Source organism: Cylas formicarius, unplaced genomic scaffold (genome assembly GCF_029955315.1).
Source record: "Cylas formicarius isolate icCylForm1 unplaced genomic scaffold, icCylForm1.1 PGA_scaffold_8__14_contigs__length_24414737, whole genome shotgun sequence".
Lineage (NCBI taxonomy): Eukaryota > Metazoa > Arthropoda > Insecta > Coleoptera > Brentidae > Cylas > Cylas formicarius.
This window is the reverse complement of record NW_026844361.1, coordinates 19882588-19907156: the sequence shown is the minus strand read 5'-3', so window position 1 is coordinate 19907156 and position 24569 is coordinate 19882588. Positions and strand designations below refer to the sequence as shown.

Below are 24569 nucleotides of genomic sequence, written 5' to 3'. Positions count from 1 at the left end.
AGACATTCAATATTAAAGTCTTTAATAACCGGCAAACATTTTTCTAAAATAAAGAATACGACGATTACATTGGGTTTTGTTACAGTCGAGTTCATTCCCAAAAACAAAATGACGCCCGGACAGTTAGAAAAATTAGGAAAACCGAGTTAAGACACCAACGAAAACTTAACGTACATTCCTATTATTGCTTCGTTGACGATTTACCTGAAAAACGCCGATCAAATTTCACTTACCAAAGTTTTATTCATTTATTAAATACACAACCCTTCGTCGAAATGCGAAATTTTATCGGCCACAACGAAATACCATAAATTTGGCACCATTGCACGGACACCCTACAGTGAAACTTCTATAACATGTAACAAGCATTATATAAAAATAACTCTATCTCGGCAAGGCAAGTCTACATCACTGACAATTTAAAGTATACCCTTATCACTAGTGACGAACATAAAAGAAGCTCAAAAAAATATGAGACGCCACTTAGTGGGTAATATTGCATGATCTGGACGAAAAAATAACAGAACCGACTACAATAATATGTAATTATTTTAGTTACTAATTAATATTAACGTAAGATTAATAAATTAATGGCGTAGTGAACACAAATATTCCGACCTAAATAAATAACGAGCAAACCAAGAGGGAGCCTCATGATTAAACTGCCGTCGATTATAAACACGCTGGTCTAAACTAGTTGTAGCTGACACGTGACTGGATACTGGAAAAGCAAGAAAATCTACCCGATTGTCTGAGTTGCCTGAAACTACGGCGTGACAAAATGCTACACCCCGTTCCCATTATTTTATATGGCTCTTAGCTGCACCTCAGGACACCCCGTTGGTCACCTCCCAACCGGTTTCAATTTGAGATTAGGTTGAAAAAAACCAACAATGTCCACTATGACGTTCGTTTTTTAGGGCTTAGACCAGCATGTTAAATTTCCCCAAGCCTTAGGCGTATGCGTACCACGGCTGCCTGCGCACCCATCGCAGCTTGCCGTGCGTTTGCGCATGTATCTTGACGCTTGCGCTCTCGGCCGCGCGTACCGTCTCCTTCACGCTCTGCATCAAGTTCTGGGCGTTGCCCTCGAGCATTTCGGTCGCTTCCCTGTCCTCTTCCGAACCTTTAGAATAGAATAGGCTTTTATTTGACTAAGTTTATTTAATATATGTTTACGATTGTGGTAGCAGTCAAAGCAAAACAATAATGACATGAGACACCACAGACAAAAATTAATTTACCAAAAAATAAAATGTAAGCAACACACTTACAGCTTAAAATTGGATCTCAAGTATTCTTTTACAATGTAGAAACGTTGGCCAAGAAGATATAACTTAAAAGTTTTCTTGAAGTTTGTCCAGGAAACAGTTAAAAATCTTAAAACTTAAACAACTCACAAAACATACGAGCCGGTACCCAAAAAAAACCGGAATCATTTTTTATAAACTATATATTGTTTCGAAAATCACAGAACGACCTCCTCCCCTTCAAAATACTCTTACAACTAATACATTTGTCCCAGCGGCGCTTCCACTGTTCGAAACATTTTTTATATTCATCTTTGGCTATAGCCGACAGCTCGTCCCTCGTTTTTTTCTTGACCTCTTCAATGTTGTCAAATTGCCGTCCTTTCATGTCCCCTTTCATACATGGAAATAAGAAGAAGTCACACGGAGCGAGATCAGGCGAGTAAGGTGCAAAATCTTCGGTTAAAATTCGCCGAACCATGCTCCAAGACAACCCACTAATCTTTGATAATTGTTCAATTGTCTGTAGATTTTCGTCGATTCGAGCAGTTGATGGACGTCCAGAACAAACCACTGGTACACTTGAGTTTTTCCCATCGCATCATCTTTATAAGCCGTTTTTAATATTGAAACTGTTTCAGCACCACTTTTACCGAGCAGAAAACAAAATTTCACAGCTGCACGTTGTTCTTTTAAACTTGCCATCGAAAAAAACGAAATAACAAAAAAACGGCGTTACCAAAAAATAGCACTGCAAGTGAACAAAACAAGTTAAATTTAACTCGCAATAATAAGTTTTACTATCCACAACTTAGCGAGAGAAAGGTGTACTTTTCAAGCTCTGTGCGCGGCAATTCAATTCCGGTTTTTTATGGGTACCCCCTCATATGCATGCTGAGAGCTAATTTTGTATTGATGAAAATATGAAGGGCTCTTTTTTGCATTATAAAAAGTCCTTTTTGCCACAAGTTAAGCCCTATAAGCAGAAAAATCTAGTGATCCACTTGAGCCGACCAGTTTAAACTATCATCGATAGCTTTTTTGGTTTTTTGTTGACAAAGATTATCCTTTGGAATGATCAACGTTTGGGTTTTTGTTGTATTCAAAAGAAATGCGTTAGCCGTGAACCACTCCCCGGTTTTCACTACATTGCTATCGGAAATATTTTTCAAATAAACTGACCATTACGTGACGTAACTAAGTAGGTGTGTATATGCATAAATCATTAATAAAAATGATAAACAGCAAAGGTCCCAGAAATAAAATCTTGAATAATGAGTTCGGTTAGAGACGTATTGCATTAAGTTTATATTAAGATATCATGGGGAACGCAATCAATAATAAATAATCATAAAGAGAGGATAACGCACCATACAAGTTAAAAAGATGGATCACCAACTTTTTTCCGGTTTCGTGGTTTACTTGGTGGAGATGAGAAATCTCTTAAAACGAACTAAGCCTCGCCCCAAAATTGATTACGATGCTTAAACGCTTCGCCGATGATGAAAATTAAACCTTAATTTTTTTAAGCCAAAAATTCCATATTAAAAAAATTAATAAGGCCGGTGCATACGTACCTTTAACTTTAGTCCAGTTGTGCGTAAATGCGACGAAAAAAGCAAATTTACAGCATTATTCGAATCGATAATGTATAACTGGAGGTATGATATAAAAGTCAGCGGCGTGCAGGGGCATTGGATAGTATTTCCACAACGAATTGATACGAATAAATCCGAAATTTCTGGAAATCGAGAGCGGAGTAGAGGAAGTGCCTTGCCAGTCAAAATAGCGCCAGATAATTTAATTTCGTCCGTATTAAAAAAATCACGAGAGGCACGCCGCTGACGAAAATTATATCCGCCACGCCTATATGCGACTGCGCCCAAATAGAATATTCCATTGTCGTTTTGGCTGCCACTGATTTATGGAAAATTTTACTCATGCATACTAATTTTTTTTTTACCCCGAATTTATTATTATTAATGATGTCTTCGAAGGTAATTCGTTTGGTTACCTTGAGATCCTAGCATTGTGGCCTTGACCGTGCTGAGAATCTTTAACTGAGTCGCTATCGTGGGGATGCGCTCGCACACCTGCAGCAAATTGGTGCGGATCCTCTTATCCGTGCACTCTCGGGCCAGCTGCTTGGCGATCCTGGTGACATCTGCGCTGGCGTCCGCGATAGCCTTGGCTGTCGCGATCAGTTCCCTCTTCGAGCCTGCGGACATACATCATCGCAGTTGGCATAATATATATATATATATATATATATATATATATATATATATATATATATATATATATATATATATATATATATATATATATATATATATATATATATATATATATATATATATATATATATATATATATATATATATATATATATATATATATATATATATATATATATATATATATATATATATATATATATATATATATATATATATATATATATATATATATATATATATATATATATATATATATATATATATATATATATTTTTTTTTAATGCAGGAGCCAAAATAGTTACAAAAGAACTAGCACCCACGCCTTAACAATCCTATTCTTGACATTAGTAATTACGTATACATTAAGGTAATATTATTATAGCACACAAAAATTTATATCTAACGCTATATTTCTTCTTCTTCTTCCTACTGCATGACTGCCTGTTTTTCTCCACATCTTTTCCTAGGTCTTCCAAGGCTCCTTCGTCCTACTGGTGATTTGTCCCTCAATATTTTCACTATTTGTTCTTCTCCCATAGAACCAATGTGTGCGTTCCATTTTATCTGTCGATCCAACACCCAGTCATTGATGTTATCTACTATGCACACTCGCCTTCTTTCCCTATCCACAAGCGTTTTTCACGCTATTCTTGGAACTATTTTCATTCCCGTGGTCTCTAATATTCCATTTGTTTTCGAGGTCCCAGATCGGGTTTTTGCTGCATAGGTCTAATAGCAGTTTTATATATCAGGGTTATTGCTTCAGTTACTAACTTCTGTCCTAATGTCTCTGTATCCAGATATTTCAATTCCTAAATATTTGAATTTTATTTTCTGTCGTATTATTTTGTCCTCAACCTTAAGTTTGTATCTGTCTGATCGGTGATATTAAATTGTTTCGGAGTTTTATTGAACCTTCGTTCTCCGCCACAAGAACCGCGTCAACTGCATAGCACACAATTTTCACTACCCTATTTCCCATTTTGTATCCACTTAGTTTGCGAACTTGTTTTGTTATTTCATCAATTACGATCTTAAAAATAACCAGAAAATTTATCAATAAAAATGTTCAATTAATTTTTATCGGTTTTTACTTAAATACTTTTTGAGGTTAAGGCTCATTTTTCTTCTGAATAGTTATGCCTTTGTTTCTCACATGGTAGTGATGGACTTACTTAGTAAGTTTTAAATCTATAACTGATTTTTTTTGTTGAAACCTTTTTAATTCACTGACTCTAAGAAGTAGTTCATCGAAAAGATAGTTTTTATTGATTTGTTCGGTAATCTCTGTAATTTATTTATGTCAACACCAGCACAAGGATAGGTCCGTCCGCTGTCGGACGTCAAACGTACCTTTGTCGTCGTTGTGGACGAGTTCCGACAGCCGCGCCATCAGCTTGGCCATCCTTTGCGCGGCGGCGATGAGCTCGTTGTCCTTCGCGGACCATTGGCGCACCTCGCGGTGCAGGTTGTGCGCGGCGACCTTGAAAAAACAAACATGCGTGACTCCGATTTTGTCAGCGATTCCCCAAGTGTTCTCACCATGATGGGTTGGCTCGCGCTCGGAGCGGTCTTGAACACCTCGTCCTCGTCGTCGGTTTCCGGTGGCGGAGGCCGCATCGGGGCCCCGTCGTAAGGCAGCGGCGGACGCGGCGGAGCCTGCTCTGTTAACCGTCCAACGTTTTTAAAAACAACCATGGAGAATCTGTATTAGATTACTTAAACCAACGTGTTCCGCCCGTCTCTATCCGGGTAACACAAGAAAGTGAGAACACTCTACAACTTTTAAACAGCTTGAAATTTGGAAGGGTTAACATTGCCTGAATATCCATTTTTTTGACAATATGTACTCAATGGTTGCACTTCCGGTTTGAGCGGAAACAACAGTCACTTTCGAATTTTAAATGGCACAACAGGAGATAGGACGGTTTTCTTCTTCTTTTTTTCGTTTTTTTAAATTTTTATTTAATTTTCGAAAATTGTGTCTAGGACTCTGTGACCATCATAAATGAAACTTTAATTTTGGTTAATTAATTTTTAATTAATTTAATTAATTTTTTAGGATAACCTAGTTTTTTCAAACAGCATCCTAGTGGGAATAAAAAGTTTTTGACACCAAAATTTTCAAAATCCGTTAAAAAATAATCCCACAGGAAATACCTAATTACCCACCGATCTAATGTGCGGGAAGCGTCACTTTACCACGTCACTTTCGTTTCCAATGAATCTGAGCCACTTCGGACATTTCCGGGATTTTACCGCACGGATTTGGGAGCAATTGGATGTTTTCGGAGATATTTCCCACGCTTTGAATTTTGACGTTTGTCAATTCTGACGATCATGTCAGTGAATGTATTCGTGTTGTTTTGCGAAAATGGACCCAAAAACTAACGGTCGTAGAAAAAGTATAGTATGCAACACGTTCGGTAAACTTTTTAACTCACTCGTTTATTAAAAACTCGTGATTCAAATGCCGTTTTCCGCACTTGTTGTATAATATGCTATTACTTATCTGGTTTTTCCTTCCTGTGAGCTTATTTTTTAACGGATTTTGAAAATTTTGGTTTCAAAATGTTGCAAAAAAAGTACCGGTTTTAAAATGTTTTTGTTTCCACTAGGGTGCAATTTGAGAAAACTAGGTTATTCTAAAAAGTTAATAGTTCATTACGTTAAATACTATTTGCCACTAGACAAGTAAAGAAAAGTTTCATTTACAATTTTTTCCCTGATCAGGTGATCCGGTAGATAATTTTCAAAAATTAAATAAAAATTAAAAAAAAAAACAAAAAAAAAAGAGAGAAAAACCGCCCTATCCTACGTAGAATGGTCTCCTGAATCTAAAAATGCAAAAAATACAGGCCGTCCCATTTAAAATTTGAAAGTTACTGTCGTCTCCGCTCAAACCGGAAGTGCAACCATTGACTACATATTTTCAAAAAATTGGACATTCAGCCTATATTAACCATTCCAAATTTGAAATCGCTATCTCAAGCAGTTTAAAAGTTATAAAGTGTTTCCACTTTCTGTGTCACCCGGTACACTGAGGGCTGTCATTTAAGTATGTCACTTTTTAGCAGCTTGACCAAAAAAACACGGTGTATGTCCCATTATTAATAAAGCTATGTTGCGGTTTCCGTGACTCATAGCTGCTTTTGTGTCAAATCCAAGGTGCCACAAACAGAAATATCGTAGCTATCTTAGCCTTTGCAACGCTGTTGTGCGTTCGAAAAGCGAAAACTAGACTATATAGGGGTTTTTACTGAGGATCCAGCGGCGTTTTAAAACTCACAAATTATGAAATACACACTAAACTTGTGTTTTTTAATTGAACATCCTGTATGCCTTAATCAATTTTATTATGCTTTTTAAAAATATGTAACACATAAGTGGTATTTGAAATACAAAGCCCATACATTTAATTTATATTTTTTGTTATATCTAGGTCATGTTTGTTTAGTTGTCATGGAACAACCGTCATGACATTTGCTAATATATATATTTTTTTAATTTCGGCCTCTTCCTTCTGCTATGGCTTATATTTACTCAAAATATAATAAATATGAGACATTGATTGAACTAACTGTTTACAATAAATTATGTAATTTGTGTAAAAAAGCTGTATTTTAGATAAAACTGAGCTACAAGACATTTTCTAAATCATCCTGACATATTTGTTGCATCCCCTTTCATTTCGCGAAAAAGTAACACGCTGGCTTTATAAATAAGAGAGATACGCCGTAAAACCATAAAAAATGGGACAAACTGTACAGGATGGGTCGAAAAATATATAAAATTGAGAAATTCGGGTAAACTTTTTTCTTTTTGTTGAAAGGAATAAAATATAAAATAATAAGTAATTTAAATGAAATTCCGAAACAAATGCTTTTGTAGATATTGAACAAATATAGGAATAATGCTACGTTGGGCAACATTTTTTTTAAGTTCGAAGGCGTCGTTGCCAAACCAGTCAACTTCGAGAATAGCACGTTCACTGATTGATGCAACTTCTTACCCACTCTGTACGTAAGACGTAATCAAATAAAATCGACCCAGTGATTCCCCTAAACGCGGCGAATTGGCCCCATATTGACTTCGCTCTAGTTTGCGTGCAACAAATTGCCGAACACACATTTAAGCCCATAGACACGCGAGGTTAGGGCGGCAACGAGCAAATAGGGCAGATAGCAGCGAATCCGACATTATCAGTTAGTATACTGCGTTTATTATTACCATCTTCGATGATGTATTCGGGGATAAAGCTGTAATATCCTTGGCGGCGTGAAAAAAATGTGCACAAAAACCGGTCAGAGCACGTCAAGTGGTAAAAATAGACAAAACAATCAGCAAAAATAATCGGGGCCCTTATACACCCTTAATATCACTGCATTGACTTTGTATGTGGCGCCCCCTACCTAGTAAATGCTGATTGCTTTGTACAACAATCGGTATAAATACGGCGGTTCGTGTATTCGAAATGCGGCGAGCAACTATAGTTAGCATACTATCGAAGCAAAAGCGGTTATGTTCACATTATCTCGGCGACGAACTGAGCTACACAGTCGCGTCTTAGTGCAAACAAATCTCCGTGTCAACACTAGAACGGGACTATTGTTCCGGCACTGTAAGGAAAAATCCATGCCCGATGATAGCCAGGGGTATGTAAATGAACATTCAACAGAGGTGACATTCCCATTTCGTTCCAAAATGACTAAACAGAAATATCTATTTTTTACCTGACGATTGATATACGTTATTAGGTAGCAGCTCCCGACAGAGCAGATCGGAATTGTCGCCTGAAAGCGATTTCGTTGTAACGACCTTGCGGATGTGTCGGAAAGGGGAGACTTGCCGAGGAATAAGGGCACCAAACCCTTTATACGACCTTCTAAGAGCACTTTCGATTATACGAATGCGCAGCAATTTTTTAGGCTTTGTCTTAAGGGAGAACGGAAATTTTATTTACAAAAAAATTGTTTTATCTATTTGCAACATCATGGTTAGTTCCAGCCAACTCCCACGTCTTGCATAGATAATAATAATATATTTTTTTTGTTATTTTTGATTTGTGATAAAAATTTGAATCCGACTATTGACACCAAATAAAATATGCCCATCAAATAAAATGACTTACCCCGGTATAAAATCTTTTAAAAGACATACAAGGTCTGGAAATTAATGAGACTGAATTTTTATTTATTTCTGATACTCTTTGGTTTGTTTTGTTTTCGGCTGTCTTAGAATGACGTCGCTTGAAGTTATTTTTCAACTGAAGTTGAAAGCCACAGGAATGTTTTTTCTGCTGATTGGCTGTCATTGCGATCATTTTTGTGCAGATTTTTCTTATCATATTTGTCAAAATCTGAAGGGTGGTCTGGGTCAAACTCAATTCTTCCCCAACCATTCTGACTGTAAACTAACAGATCCCAGACTCTATTGACATTTTCATCGGTTCTTGAAGATTTGTTTCGCTTCATGGTGCATCTTCAAATGACTCTCTTCATTCTGAAAACGCCTTGAACCACTGAAAAACCTGGGCTCTTGACTAAACACTATCTCCGTAGACTTGCCCAAGTTTAACGAAAGTTCTCGTCTCCAATTTCTGATAGCACACAGACCACAATAGAAAAAACTGTTTCACAGGTGTTGCCAGATAGAACGCTACATTGCCAGTCTCATTACATAATTTACAGACCTCATACCTGCCATATTTCAAATCTGTAAAACGATTTTCCGCAGGGTTAAAAAAAATTCGCCCGTCGCCTCTGCAAGTCTCCGCCCACTTTCGCCTAACGCGCAAATAGTCGGGCATTGTCTACCTCTGGCCCATTTGGGCAACGGGCTTACGGGCCTCAAGCCTTGTGGGTGCTGCGTGGGACTCACGGCCCCTTCGTACTCCCTGCCGGGTGTTGGGGTGTTTCGCAGCGACGCCCCCACTACAAGGTCGGTTATAATAGCCGTGTTAAAGGGGCGTGGTTTCTCGTTTTTGACTAGACGCGTAGCGCGTGTAAAGTGGCATTATGTACACGTATTTTGAACAGGGCGATCCATCGTAACGATGCACGGAAAATATTTGAAAGCAGATTTTTTTAAATTTAAAACGTTTTTTGAATTACAAGTAATTTCCGTGCAATATTAATGATTCGCCCCGGATCCAAATACTTTTTCGACAGCGGGCCTATACATAACGATGGCGAATATTATGGTACACGTAGTTAAATTGTTGTATTTAGACAGGGTTTTCTAAAAAAAAAATGAACAGTAACTAATCCCAAAAATAAAAAATATAAAAACTAATGACCAATTATATAAAAAACACTTTTTAAAAATATTTCCCCCTGTATAATATCCGTTCAGCGTTTAGTACGGGCCCGAGTTCGAATTTTTTATTATTGCCTGCAAGTTTGAACACGCAAAGCGGGAGAAAAATACCTTTCTCGACAAAGTATCTGTTCGGGGTGGCTTCTGAAAGAGACGTTAGCAATTAGTAGATGTTTGTGCCCGCCGTGTCGTGCCGAGTGAAGGAACACAAAATTCAAACTGGCAAACAAATAAAAAACGATTTACAAAAACTACGTCACTTCGCTCGGCCGACGATATTAGTCGACCTGCAACCTTTTAACGCTATAGCTACTTTTTTTTTTCTTGTAACACTCACCCAGGTGAAGGTCGTTCATGTCCGGTAATGGTGGCAGCTCTGGATTGACCTGGACCGCGTTCCTCACGTGACCCACAGCGTTGAGGAGCTACACAAGTCACGACGAAATTGAAGTATTATTAAAATTCGAAAATAATGTATAATTTTAGGGAATGGAAATGTGGGAAATAGTCAACACTAGTCTTAAAGTATTTAAATTCAGTATTCTTAAAAAATTTCTAACAAAATAACAGAGAAATTTTTATTTCCCCAGGAGAAACATGGCCATGAATGACAGAAATAGGGAAAAGGTCAAGATTATAACCTATAAATTTGCATTTTTTGTGTGTAATAATAGAGGACTTTCACAAACTTGCGTACAATGCAGATTTTGAGGAGGTTCTGAAGGTAATTCAGCACTTTAGATTAACAACTTGTGGGTGTGGCCGTTAACAGGTGAGGCTTTTCAAAATCATCAAATCTCTTTGTTCGGTGCTGACCTTTTTTGTACTATCTTATTAGAGTTATTAGAGGTATCTAGTGGCATTTATATATTTAGTACCTATATGGTGGTAACACCTTTGCACTTGATGGAAAAAAAAGCAATTAAATGAATGCCAAATGGAAGTTTCTTTGAAAAATTAATTAAGTCTCATTATAACCATTATGGAACAGACATAAAAAGTTAATCTTATCGCGACGCGCCTTATTGAAAAACTTGCAGTAACTGGAAATACATTTGGACTCACGTGTTTGTTAGATTCGCGCCACCGCGACACGGCCAGACCGTCGGCAGGTTTCACGGCAACCGCTTTGGCATCCTGAACCATCGGCGGCACACCTTCAAATTTACGAAAACACATTTTTTATAGCAAGATGAGCACGCTAATCGACCGAACTCACATCCCTGCAGCGCTTCTGCGGCCCTGGTCACCTCCTCGATAAAGTTAGGGTCCTCGGAGTTGTCGCTTTCCTGTTTCGCCACCAGGAGGACACGGTTGGCGAGGCGTGCGATCGCTGACGTGTTGTCCACCATCTTCTGCGGCTGACGGTTCTTGATCGCCTCTTCGCACAGGAATGTGTGCTTTTTCATCTGCTCCTCTGTCGGTGCACAACAAAAGTGGCATGTAGAATTCTACTGATAAGTGGGGTTAAACAAGTTGTTTTCGGATGACTCTGGTGCTCAAATTTTATAAGAAACTGACTGGTTTAAACAAAAATTGACCAACTCTCAACGTTTGACTGCTAGTACAACACGAAAATGTCAAAAATTTAGAATTAGTTTAGTGATTCACGAACTTATTGCTTATTTAAGAGTCTCGAACACAGTCCCTTTTTTATAATGCGTTTGAATCGAATTCCTACATTTCAAAATCCGGTGTACCTCACGGCTCAAATATAGGTTCTCTGGTTAATAAATTCAATTATTATTATTGATTTGTGGTTAGTTTGTTAAATCTAAATATAAAATTTCTCAATAACAGTAATTAAGAATTGATTACCCATTCTTATATTTACAAAGTTAAATATTTTGAGAAAATCTGAACCATGCTTCTCTTTTATCTTGTTAAATGGATTTTCCATCAAGTAAAAGCCACATCAATACAATTTTGACTGGCTAGGTATTAGATAGGTATTAAATAGTTCTGATAAATTTTATTTTTTTATAAATTTATGTATCATAATGGTATATTATGCAACAAGTGCGGTAAACGGCATTCGACTCACGAGTTTATTTGACACGAGCGGAGCGCAACGGAGCGAGTGTTTAATAAACAAGTTAGTTAAAAAGTTTACCGAACGTGTTGCATACTATACTTTTTCTACGACCGTTAGTTTTTGGGTACATTTTCGCAAAACAACAAGAATATATTCACTGACACGACTGTCAGAATTGACAAATCCCGGAAATGTCCGAAGTGGCTGGGATTCATGGGAAACGAAACTGACGTGGTAAAGTGACGCTTCCCGCACGCTAGATCGGTGGGTAATTAGGTATTTTACAGACGGGAGTAGAAAAACGTTATTGATTAAAACCTAAACCTACTTAAATCATAGAATTCAAAAATGTGTTCCAAAATCTATTTTGTCTAGATATAATAAAATCATATGGTCTAGTTTTTTTAGTACTAAAACCTATTTGTCTAGTTTTGATAAAATGATATGATCTATGTGGTCAAAACGCTTAAAGAAGTGGGTATACGCGTCCATTTTCCCTACTTTATCCGCAATCTCTAAACATGCTGATTAAAGGACAGCTGATCTTTTATGGCAAGATAGATTAAGGTATAAACCAACACTTCGAAGAATTTTACAGCATATTTTGCAAACATTCAAAATATTGCTAGTTTTGTGTAGTTTCAAATTTCTAGACAACTGGAACTAATACGACAACCAATTTCGAGGTATAACGTGAAATTTTAATATCGGTTATCAATTTCTGTTTTGTCCCTTCTATTCCTCGTTCATTCTCGTATTTCACCTCACTGCTTTTGATTGTGTTGAATATACGAAGCTGTAAAAATGGACAGAAAAGCGAAATTCAAAACTGCCTTGGGATTTGACTTTCCCAAAATATTGAAATGATTTAACTGCAGTAATTTAAAAAAAAAGAACTTTTATTTTGGCCACGATATTCCGCGTCGTATAGGGCAGTGGCGGCTCGTACAATAAAAAGGTGGGGGTTGCAGGCCCCGGTTATAGAATGAGGCCAATTTTTTTTTAATCCAAAAAGTCTAGAAGCAGTGGATTCAAAATGATTTAAAATATATAAACTAACAAACTTTAATAATACTTACATAATAATTTTTAAAAATGAACACCTAATAATTGGGATTTATTTAAAAAGAAAATCCAGACGCAAACTTATCGATAATCCCGATTGAAATCAGGTATGCTTTCAATAATTTGATACATTGTCAATGCCGAAAATCTTTCTTTTCCCGTGGTATTTTTAAAAATGTTTTTATCCAGTTTAAGGGTTGAAAAGCACCGTTCTGCTTCAGCTGAAGCCAATGGGATTGCTGTTAAAATTTTAATGAGTTTTAAAGTTTCACTAAAAGTTTCACTTAGTATTTTGAGTTTATTAAAACTCGTGAGTCAAATGCCGTTTACCACACGTGTTGCATAATATACTATTTTTTGCGATAACAGCGTCAATTTCTCTTTTTTGAAACTTAACAAGTCAATATGTGGCATTATCTTGTAAAATAATTGCAAAATTTAAATAAATTTTGACATATCCTGAAGCTTGGGTGGTAGTGCTAAAGTTTCTAATCTCATTTTGGATTTTTTCCATTGTCTCCAGAATACCGGCTCTATGTTCATATACGGTACAAACAACCCTGGAATTAAAATTCCATCTGGTCGACGCGGATCGTGGTGAGCGTTTTTTAATAATTTGGTCTAGTACTGCGGATCTCTGAGGGCTACTTGAAAAAAATGTACAAATTCCTTGTAAATTGGCAAAAAGAATTGAGACATTCTTGTCTGCGGCGTTTAACATTATCAAATTTAATTGATTTGCATAACAATGCACGTATGCAGCGTGTTCGTAAGTCTTTTTAATAATTGCTTGCGCCCCGTTAGATGATCCGCTCATAACTGAAGCACCGTGATATGTTTGTGCAATAAGTTTGCTTTTGTTGTTTTTTACGTGCTTTTCAAGTTCCGTGAGAATAGCTGAAGACAAAGCTTTGGGGTCATAATATAACGACAATAAAAAATCCCAAAATTGCTTACCTTTTACAACATATCGAAATACAATTGCCATTTGGAATTGATTTGATATGTCATTAGTTTCATCAGCAATTATAGACAAATAATCGGCTTGTTCTATTTCTTTAGAAATTTCTTCTTCACATACATGAAACATTGTCTGTAAAATTTCATTTCGGATGCTTTTTGACCTTTAAATATCGTTGCTTTTTCTAGGTGTTGTTTAAGAGCACCGTCAACACTAAAGTCAATTAGTCCTTGAAAAACCCCGGGATAATTTTTAAAATATATCGATTATGTCTCACTTGTGCAACTCAATATCACGCCGATAACCGGTGCTCGACTGAGCAGCTACGCCTACTGTTCCAAAAAGTAAATATTGTAAAACATTCTTCATGTGTTTTGCCGACGATGTATGGATTATTGATGCGGTCCTCTGAACGATTTAAGTGTGTAAAACCATTTTTTGTCCATGAATCTTCTCCGTGGAAACAAACAAGGAAAACGAAAAAGGGCATTTTTAATTTCACAACCACAAACCATGTTTGTTTATTATAAGTTCTGGAATAAATGTTCCGTTAAAAGTCCGTTTTTTGCTAGACACAGATTGTGCTATTTTTAAATGTGGATAGGCCTCCCAAGTCGCTTTATTTTAGCCTTTTCGATTAATGATCGACCACAGAACGGATTTGAAAGTAAAATTTCAACTGAATTCATATTTTAAAACACAAACTAACACATAAAAAAGCGATTTAATTATCTAATCATCTAATAATTGACTATTTCTCGCGTGTTGGCATTGATACAGACTTTTGGCATGACTAAGAATTAAAAAAAAAATTATTAGCATTTTACCCAAGAATCGCAAACCAATAGGACTGCCTAATCCCATAAGACATACGTTCGCCAAAATTATCGATCGCACCTGGTCGCTTGTGACGTCAGCGAAGTCCTCTAACGGTTTTTGTGCATTCTGTCAATACGTTTGATGGCGTATTAAACCGTTGTTTTTGTGTTCTTTGAACAATTAAAATAATTTAAACTAGTGATTAGTGCGCTTATGTCTGTGTTGTGTTTCTGTAAAAACAACTTGGACAAAACAGTGTTTTTAAGCTTTTCCAAATACTTTAAAATTGTATGTATGTGCTTGAGTGGCGAGAACTGAGAAAAACAGTATTTGTAACCTTAAATAAAGACTTAAAAGTTTTGTGTTCGTGCTGCTTATTAGCGGTGTTATTAGTTAGGAGGTAAGCTCAAAATATTACACATAATAATATAGGTAAAGGTAAGAAATACATTTCTTTTACCTTTTTCAGTGGGATAAGTTACATCAAAAAATAGTTAGGTATGCCTGGAAAGAGATGAAAAAGCAAGTTCTCGACAATGCAGTTTTCATCGCTTTCCCAAAGGGAAAGATCCTAGTATCCCGAACTATTCGGAACGCGAAAGAGACTTACAAAATGGGTATTTTTTTTTGTCTTGAGTAACACATTAAATTCAAATTTTAGGTTTACCTTTAAAAAAGATTCTAAAAAAAACTGCTGTTCCCACCCTATTATTATTTAACAAGAAGCCATCAACAGAAGCAGGATTATCTAGATCAAAAAGACTTCCAAAAATGCAAAAAAAAAGCTCAGCAGATATTGTCTGAGCTTTTAGCAACAACATCGAAAGCCGCAAGTGAAATTCTAGAGAAAAATCCATATCTAGAACCAAGATGATAGCCCCAGAAAAAAAAATTAGAAACTATGGTAAAATTGTAAAATAAAGATTTAAGTATATGTAGTAATATGTATTTTTTATATTATTTACATACGAGGGTACCATAACCTACCACCTATAAATAGTTGTTATGTATGCCTAATATATTTTTTGTTTTTTAATATGTTCTTTAATATATCCAAAAATAGGAATTTCTAGTTATTAAGTATTTGTTGATTTTTGTATATTTAAAATGGTAGAAAGCCGTAAAATACAAAGTTTTACAATTAAATCGGTTTGTTCGCTAGTTTTATGTATGTATGTGTAACAATTTTTAATTAATATATGTTCAGGATAATACACTTAATTGCACTGAGACCCTACCCTACGTTACTTCCCAATAATTATTAAATAAGTACTAAAACGATTTTAGCTACTCCAAAATACTCAAAGTCATCAAAACTCGGCTCAGGTTCGGATTATTTCCATGCATTTACATAGTAAACGCGCCAAATAGGACTTCGACTGCGTCACAGCCAGCGAGAGTTTTCGCATTTTACTTGCGGATAGATTTGGCGGATTAGGCAATCGTAGGTTAAGATTACGATTCTTGCATTTTACCTACAGTTTTTGGAGGTTGCGCAAACCTGCAAACCTAAGGACGAGCCGCCACTGGTATAGGGTAAGTAACCCTGTATGTTGCCGAATTAGGATATTACCGGATGCTTTGATGAAATCGGCCGAGTCGGTGGCCTCGTCGCAGAGGTTTCGCATTTTCGTCACCGTATCGGCGTACTGCTGCCTCAGGTTCTCAAAGTGCTCGTCCGCCGCCTTCGACGTCGGATAGTTCATCCGGATGCTGCCGGCGGACACGAGCTGCGGCGTCAGGCTTTCCACTTGGTTGGCGGCGCTCTGCAACGCCTCCGCCAGTTTCTTGTTGCCGCCGCTGCCGCCTGCCGCCACCATCCTCGCGGTCTTGACCGCGCGAACAGAAAAGTTCTGCAGGTTGGCCGCTTTGTCGTGGAAGTTTTGATCGCGGTTCGGGGTGCCTTCGGGCGCGAGCGCCGCCTCCGTGAACTGCTTTAGCGGCGTCACGATGTCAATGAAGTCCTCGACGACACGGTTCACCACCGCCTGGTTGATTTTCTCTTTGAGCTCGTGCAGTTTCTGCGACAACCTGAACGCCCGAACTCAGGATGATTAGAAATATGCACGGGGAATCAAGGAAAAGTACTTCGTGTAAGACCTTCTTGAAATTCTTATAACTTCTATGGATAACCTATACCTCTATGAAATAACTCGAAATATCTGTTTAACCCAACTGTTTGAAAACTGTAGAGATTGGGCTGTGGGACAACGGCCTTTATTTCTTTCTAACTTATTTATTCAGTACAAATTGTTAAAAATATTATTACTAAACTAAATAATATATAAGTTCTATGAGTTATGTAGATGTTATCTTTGGAGGGACTAAAATGGTGGGTAATGCCAATGGGACGCATGTGCTGGGGTTGTAGATGGCTCAAAAATAGATTATAAAAACAATGCATTAAGAAAAAAGCACAATGTGGCTCTACTGAAGCCCAAACATGTAGCGTGTCAGAAAGATATATACTGTATTGGGCCAAAAGTGGTCAATGCTCTGCCTCCTGAACTAAGAGTCAAATCATATAATAGAATAAAAAAAGAGTTACCTGGACTAGGCTCAACAGTTTTGATTTAGTTTATTTTTAGTTTTATTTACAATCAAATGAACAACAATAAAATATTATTATAAAAAAATATTTTATTGATCAAATATTTAAATAGTATAACTTTTTATACACTTGGATATTTTGGATCCTAAATATAACTTCTGCTTTCTATATATAGTAAATTCTGCTACGTTTATGTGTTTTTTCAATGTGAACTCTGTGTAGTACTGATCATCAAAAAAGAGGGGTTGGGTGTTGCGTTAATAACCAACAGTACGAAAACCATTTCTGTAGGAACAAAATGAATTTCACAAAAATTATTTCAAAAGCAGTGACGTGGTCCAGGTAATTTGCTTTTGTTTGCAGAAATCAACTATTTTTTTGCCAATATTTTCATGTTTTATTTCTTTCCTAATGAATCTCTATGAATTTCGATGTGAACTGCTCTCACTGAAGTGCATACCATGTACACAGGACTTGTTGGAACGAATTAAAGACGTAACTAAAGATTTTTGTACTAAAATTATTTAAATTCTTTAAATCAGATCGAAATTCGCTTTTGTGTAAGGAAAAATTTATTAAACAATATAAGGTACAACATCAACAATGCAATCTTCTATTTTTAACCAAACTAACCAAAAATGAAGTGAGACTTTATTGTTGTATGTAAAATATTGTCTTTTTAAACAATGGTTTCACAAGCCAACAGCGTGACAGCCAAAAAATTTCCAAGATATGAGTCAATTAATGGGCTCAAGTAAGTTTGCTAATAAATAGTATACTATTAATAAGAAAATATATTTTTTCGAAATTTCAACCTTTACTAAAATTAGAATAATACCAATATTTTACTAGTTATAGTTTACCTTAATTGGTTAAAGTTCTTCCTGGCTAAACAACCAGTACACTATCAGTATACAAGTAATGTCTTATAATTCCTAAGCTGAATTTAAAAAAGGTATTTCTTCACAAGCTTTTTTTTTATAATTCTAGAAGTGACGAACGTCCGCTATTTTTCAAATTTATATTTTTTTATATTTTATATTTATATATGTATTTAAAAAAAAATTGTAAGCCACTGACATTTTTTTAGATGAATATTTTCTTAGGATAGCCTAGTTATTACCTGCCCAAGAATAACGTTTTATGTTGCTTTTCAATAAAATAATGAAAACCAAATAAAAATATTCACCAAAAAAAAATGTAAAAAATAAACAGCACTGGCGGAAAGGAAAAAAGTGCACCTGAAAACGGTTGAAGCATAAGAATGTATTTACCAAATTTTGCAATAATATATAAAATAATAATCCCGTTCATTATTGATACACTTGATAAATATCCTGGATATTATTTGTAAAAAAAATATATTTAATAAAATAAATGTTAACGCTGACAACTCTTTCTGAAAACCGAAATTTCTCAGAATTTTCCTTCCTTTTCTTTGTTTGCAAGCATATTTGTTTTTCAAAGCCTATCTCTTTGCAATACTATCGGCATACCCATATAGCTACTAGACATATAGAGAGCCTAACTATGCTAATAGTACAGGAACTTGTGAAGCAACTATGTAACGAAATTTTGAGGTCTGGTCAATGTGCGCGTGCGCAAGATTTGAAATTTCATTTTTAACCAATGGCAGCTCTAACTCCATTTTCTGACGTTCTACCCATAAGGCCTTGCGGCTTCCAACAACCCACATGGCCGCTGACAAGTCGTCAAAGTTTTGATGCAGTAATTTCTCAAAATATGTCGAAATCCCATTAAATTTTCAGGCAAAAATGGAATTAAGGTGTAGAAAGTGTTGTTAAAAAATAAAGCGACAAGAGCAGAGTTAATATTAACCTGAATTAGAGTACGCGGATCGGCGTCTTTAGTATAATTCTGTAAGTATTTTAGTGTTTTGGTTCTTTAAGCGCTATAGACACGATATGAACTAATTTTTCCCGAATTTGTGCCGATAAATGGGAGCAAACAGTGTGTTTTAATAAACTTATTGGTTTAACTTCTATTGAAAAGGTAAACCACTTTTAAATATTTTAAATTAAGGCACATTCTTTTCCTTACAGTTTTGACACTAAACACAAGTTTTTCGCAAAAACAAGAAAAAGGTACGGAGAGAAGACTATTAATAGTCTCTGCCAATAGCAGTTCCTATTTCGGCGTTGCCAATTATATTCGGATTTGCGTTCTTATGAAAACTAGACAATTTTTTAAGAAAAATTGTTGTTAGTTGGGGCGTGACGCATGCGCAAAAGATCCACCCCTTCTCTACGAAAATATCATAGCCACCTGGGGCGCATCACTTTTTACCGTAGTAGGGCCACTATCCACCTAATCCAAATTCCTATTCCTTTGAACTATCAAGTGACTTTATATCAATACCTGCGCGCTATCTCCTGCGCTTGGGGCGTGTCGCCTTTGCCCTGCGCGCACAGGTCAGACAGTTGCCTGCTTAAACTGTCTACCTCGTCGCACAGCTGCAGAATTTCAGCTTTCTGGACACCCGGCAACCCGTCCGCCACCTAATAGAAAACAGTCCAAATTATCGAAAGTTTAAAACAAGTTTGGTTTGCCTGGAAAGAGATAAACCATATAAAACCCATGAATATATTACTGAGGATAAATGAGATAGAACAAAGACAAGATGAAGAAATTAGGTGCACATCCACATCTCGAAAGGAAATGCCAAGAAGACAAGGAAATGGGGAATGTGATTATCCCAGATGTACCTTGCGCCCTTCTTCAACGATGGCATTTATGGCCCTACGGCCGAGCCCCTTGTCATCGCGGCCCGGATTCGACAGCCACTTCCTAGCCTGCTCCAGCCTACAACCCAAATATCGGGCTTTAAAAACCCGGCTCCTCGCCACCAACCCCATTACTGTTACCTTCCCTGTACTGTGTGCGCAGTCTGTTGCAACCCGGCCTTGTCGACCGCCACCACCGCATTGATAACTGCCTGCTGGAGGTCGCCGAGCTTCTCTTTTATGCCGCGCGCCAGGGACTCGGCCTGCGGAGTCGCCCCCTTGCCGTCCTGACGCAATTCGCATAGAGCATCCGTCATGGTGGTCAGATCGGAACACAGTTTGTTGATGACGTTTGCGTCGTGGGGCAGACACCTGTAATCGCAACTCGTGTCCCCTAATCTATTTAACCAAAGCAATACCCCATCCCGACCCACAACTAGTTTTTTCCCGCATTTTTAAATTGAAAAATTATTCTAAGAGGAAGTGAGGATAATTTTTTTTTACTATACCCTCTCGCTCTTTCCCTGTCTTGAACATTTGTACCTTGTTGTATTTACCCCTATTTAAAACAACGAAAATGCAATCTTTAATGTTATGACCATTAAACAAATAAATAAAGACAATAAAAAACAATTTTAAAATTTCCGCTCATATTTGGTTTATGCAGCACACTTCCTACCAATTATACACTTTTATACAAATTTCTGATTATATCAACCTAATATAAAAATCTGCCAACCTGCCTACCACAGTTCATGCTTCCCCATCATACCTTTGAGCTACCTTTTCAGCGTCCTCAATTATCTGCCTGAGAGATTTCTCGCCTACACCGCCTCTCACTGCGTTAGGGTCCTGAAAAATATTGCTCAACATTCTACCGCCCCCGAGTAATCAAAACGCCACCGGACTAACCAATAACCAATCGTTTGCAGCGTTGATTTTATTCTGAATCGCGTTTTGTAACTTTTTCAACACGGTTAGGTTGTCTAAATCACTCTGTTCTTCGTCGTAGCTGGTCAACTGCAACACCCTTATGATTTCGTTGATCTCGTCGGTCATCCGCTGACCGAGGTAGTTGCGATTCTCGGCCGCCTCTTCCGCCCCCTTGCCGCCTTGCGACACTATGTGGATATAGATTTTCATCGAGCATATGAGGATGGGAGCCAGCGTTTTCACTTGTTCGAGACATCTCACCAGGATCTCTGAGTGTACCTTTGTGATAATATCATAAATCAATATTATCTACATAAAACCCAAAAAAATTCAATCCTTTTCCTTTAAAATCATAATTCAATATGCATTCAGTAGAATAAATGTGTTTTAAATTAATTTCCAACAATTTAACAATAATGTATGGTACCAATCAAAAGTAACCAACCAAGTAAAGCGCACAATGAATCACGTCCGCGAAAAATAACGATTTTATGCGGTCGTTAAATTTTAATTTGAGCTACGATATAAACGAGGTATTTTTAAACGAAATCCGTTCCACTCTGAACGAAAAGCGATTACCTGGTGAGTGAGTTCCTTCTCTCTGTCGCTCACTTCCCTGGACACCCGACTCAGACATGGGCTCAGATCTCTCAAAAACTGAACAAGTTCGTCCAAAGTTTCAATCACTTCAGCTACCGCGAGGTAATCGAGCACCCTGTGGCACTCCCTGATGATCTTCCTCACTTCCGATTCGTCGAAGCACAACAAAAGGGCAGAGGTTGCCTAGAAACGACACGCGTGCCTAATAAATTCACACGGCAAAAAAAAATTCGTTTACCTGAAGAATTCCGCCACTGCCTTCTATCAGCAATTTCCTAGCTGGAGCGGAATAAGGATCATCTTTCAGTCTAGCACTCGCCTCTTCCAGCAATTTCGACGACCGTTCGACTCTAACCAGGGCAGTGGGCATATCTTGACGCAAGATAGGATCATCCGAACTGTTAATAGTATCCCGACCAACCTTAACCAAGTTCGATACGGCGTTACTGACGGACCGCACTGGCTGTTCGAGGTCGGGCATGGGGATCCCATCTTCCGCCTCTTCATGAAGAATCACTAGTTTGGAAACCTAAACGTAGAGATGGAAAACTTTCATTCCATTTTTTACGTTTAAAACCACATTTTTAATGAAACAAGGTGTATCCTGCGTGTCCAATATAACCATGGATATATTTGGAACCATAGAAGATACAGGGTCGCTCCGCTCGTGTCCGAATGCCATTTACCGCACTTGTTGCATAATATACTATTATCGACAGCTTAACTTCGGCTTCAATACAGATAATTAGCTATTTGTCTTTTTAATTTATTTAAAAAATGGAATAGAAATTTTCTTTTGAGAAGAAGTTCGACGTCTTGTCCTACATTTTGTGCCAAATGGCAAATGAACAAAGATATATTCAGCGGTTTCCTGGCCCGCGAGTTCTAACTCCTTCCGACTTTTGTCTTTGGTGTATTTCAAAAATTTTGTGCACCAACGTAATTCTGACATAAACGAACATGTTTTGTAATCGAGGCTCTATATATTACCATTAACAATATTAATTAATCAACAATATGCCTTAATTATTAAATTACATTTCATAAATTTAAATTATTATTTATTTATTCCAACGTAAGTAGCAAGTAATTCTAATTTATTCCAATGTAATTACATTCAATTCAATTCAATTTTGAATAAACAGTAAATTTAATACTACTTCACTGTATGCGATTTTGCGAATACCAGTCGACAGCTATCATGTCGATCACCGTGACCTGAAGAGGCCTTAAATGCACATAATTTTTTTTATGCTCTATCTAATAATGAAAATATTAAATATAGCGTTCATAAAAAAAATAAAAAATCTATAGTATACCTAGAAAACAACTCATCCTATTCTTACACTGTTTGCCGTATTTCGGCATTTACAGACAAAAATAGAAAATCCAACTTTTTATATTATCTCAAACTTTCCAGAAACGATTTAAGGGGGCGCATTTAAGTTTCTCATAAAATTCATTTAAACTTTCCTATACATTCTACCTCATTCTGGACACGCTGTATATCTTGAAATAGTCGCCGTAAACCCAAGTTCCTCTATTTTCATTCATTCATTCTATTTGAATATTCGCATTATGCCAAACAAGGCGACATTATAATTTTATTATGATCATAACCATTAATTAATCCGTTTGCTAATAAAATTAGTAAAATATATCTACTGCCGTGACGTTTTCTTTCCTGTAGGTGTCAACCTGCTACAATTTCGTGACATCTGCATAGTGGGCATTGGAAATTTTCATTAACAAAACAAAAGTAGCACATAACCTTTTTTGGTTACGTCAAAGTTCGCACAGCTGATCAAATTGTGCCTTAAATGGGGCCAATTGCATGTATAAACTATAAATAAACCGTAAAAGATTAAACAAACTCGATACGATACATTGTTTATTTTAACACTTTAAAAATAAAACGTATTTTATATTTGCCAGAAGGACAGGCATGGAAATATTCGGTCGTCTGAAAATGTGACAACGCCTATTTTTAATTAGTCATTCTCCTGATTTTGCCCGTAAAATTAAGATCTCGCGCGAAACAAAATACAATACGGGCGATTTGATAGGTACAAATAAAACAACTGTCAACTTGCCAAAGAGTTTTTATATATATTTTTTAGAAATTCATGTTAAAAAACGAGAAAACTGAGACGTTTGAGTAACAATTTATTTTTGAATAATAAACAAATCAAGTTACCTGTTGTGCAACGGGTTCCAAAATAGATTCGATTGTTTTGGTGTGAAACACAGGCATTCTGACAAAAAATATAGCACAAAACACTGGCAAAAAACTAGACGACAGACGCGAAACCCGTAAAATTCAAAGAAAAATAATTCGAGCTGGCTACTTCACAGAAAAGAAAGGCACTTTTAAGGAGACATTTGCGCTTTGTAATAAACATAAGAAAACTGAAGAGTTATAAATAGAATTCATTAACCTATCTTCTTTGCGCGCCACCTGGCGCGATGATAGCGAACCGAACCGAGTGGAGGCCAAATTAAAAGTTTATGTGCAGGAAAGTTAAAGCTGGTAAATCAAAACCTAAACAGAAACCCAAATCTTTATTAATCTGAAACTGTATGTAGGTATTGTTGTATTGTGCTGCGATTAGCAAATCCAATGAAAAATATTGGCTTCATATACGTAACTGCACTAACCAACCACATTCTATTATCTATGAACAGCACTATGCGTTTTGCTATTGCAAAAAAACTTCGTTTTTTTATTCAGTTTTATAAAAGACAGTGAAATGCAAGTTAAAATAATTAGTCTCACCTAAACCATCCGGACATCAACGGAATGAATGTTACCAAACACTATGAAAATTTTGGTAGTGTATTAATCACGAATATTTTTTCAGCCCCCAGATTCGCCATTCTACGTGTAACAAAACTAAACATCGAGGACACTTTTTTTGCTGAAGCCGTGAAATAGGGTTTTATCAAGCTGGCGCTTTGCAGCAATGAAAATATTTTAAAGAGAGATTGCGACTTCCTTTTTGAGACTTATCTCGTCTCGGCATATCCGTTCCGCCGATAGAACTGTTCAAGT

General features: G+C 36.8%; 1 protein-coding gene across 6 annotated transcripts; it reads right to left on the bottom strand.

Moving 5' to 3' along the window:
• Positions 1–5: 5 nt before the first annotated feature.
• LOC132706780 (vinculin) lies at positions 6–24538 on the bottom strand. 6 transcript variants are annotated; one of them, XM_060678313.1, is made up of 20 exons: positions 24400–24538; positions 21756–22046; positions 21497–21700; positions 20897–21196; positions 20757–20836; positions 20126–20356; positions 19967–20063; positions 19620–19759; positions 16263–16720; positions 11029–11226; positions 10875–10966; positions 10147–10234; positions 9921–9953; positions 9308–9424; positions 8225–8284; positions 7722–7760; positions 5034–5155; positions 4845–4974; positions 3265–3468; positions 6–1126 (listed from the first exon to the last, which is right to left on the bottom strand). In XM_060678313.1, the coding sequence occupies exons 2-20, from the start codon at positions 21996–21998 to the stop codon at positions 954–956; spliced, it is 3009 nt and encodes a 1002-aa protein (XP_060534296.1). In that variant the 5' UTR covers positions 21999–22046; positions 24400–24538; the 3' UTR covers positions 6–953. The 6 variants fall into 6 exon arrangements, with proteins under 6 accessions (XP_060534296.1, XP_060534294.1, XP_060534295.1 ...); XM_060678311.1 differs by lacking the exon at positions 24400–24538 and adding an exon at positions 23715–23937; XM_060678312.1 differs by lacking the exons at positions 7722–7760; positions 24400–24538 and adding an exon at positions 23715–23937.
• Positions 24539–24569: the final 31 nt, after the last annotated feature.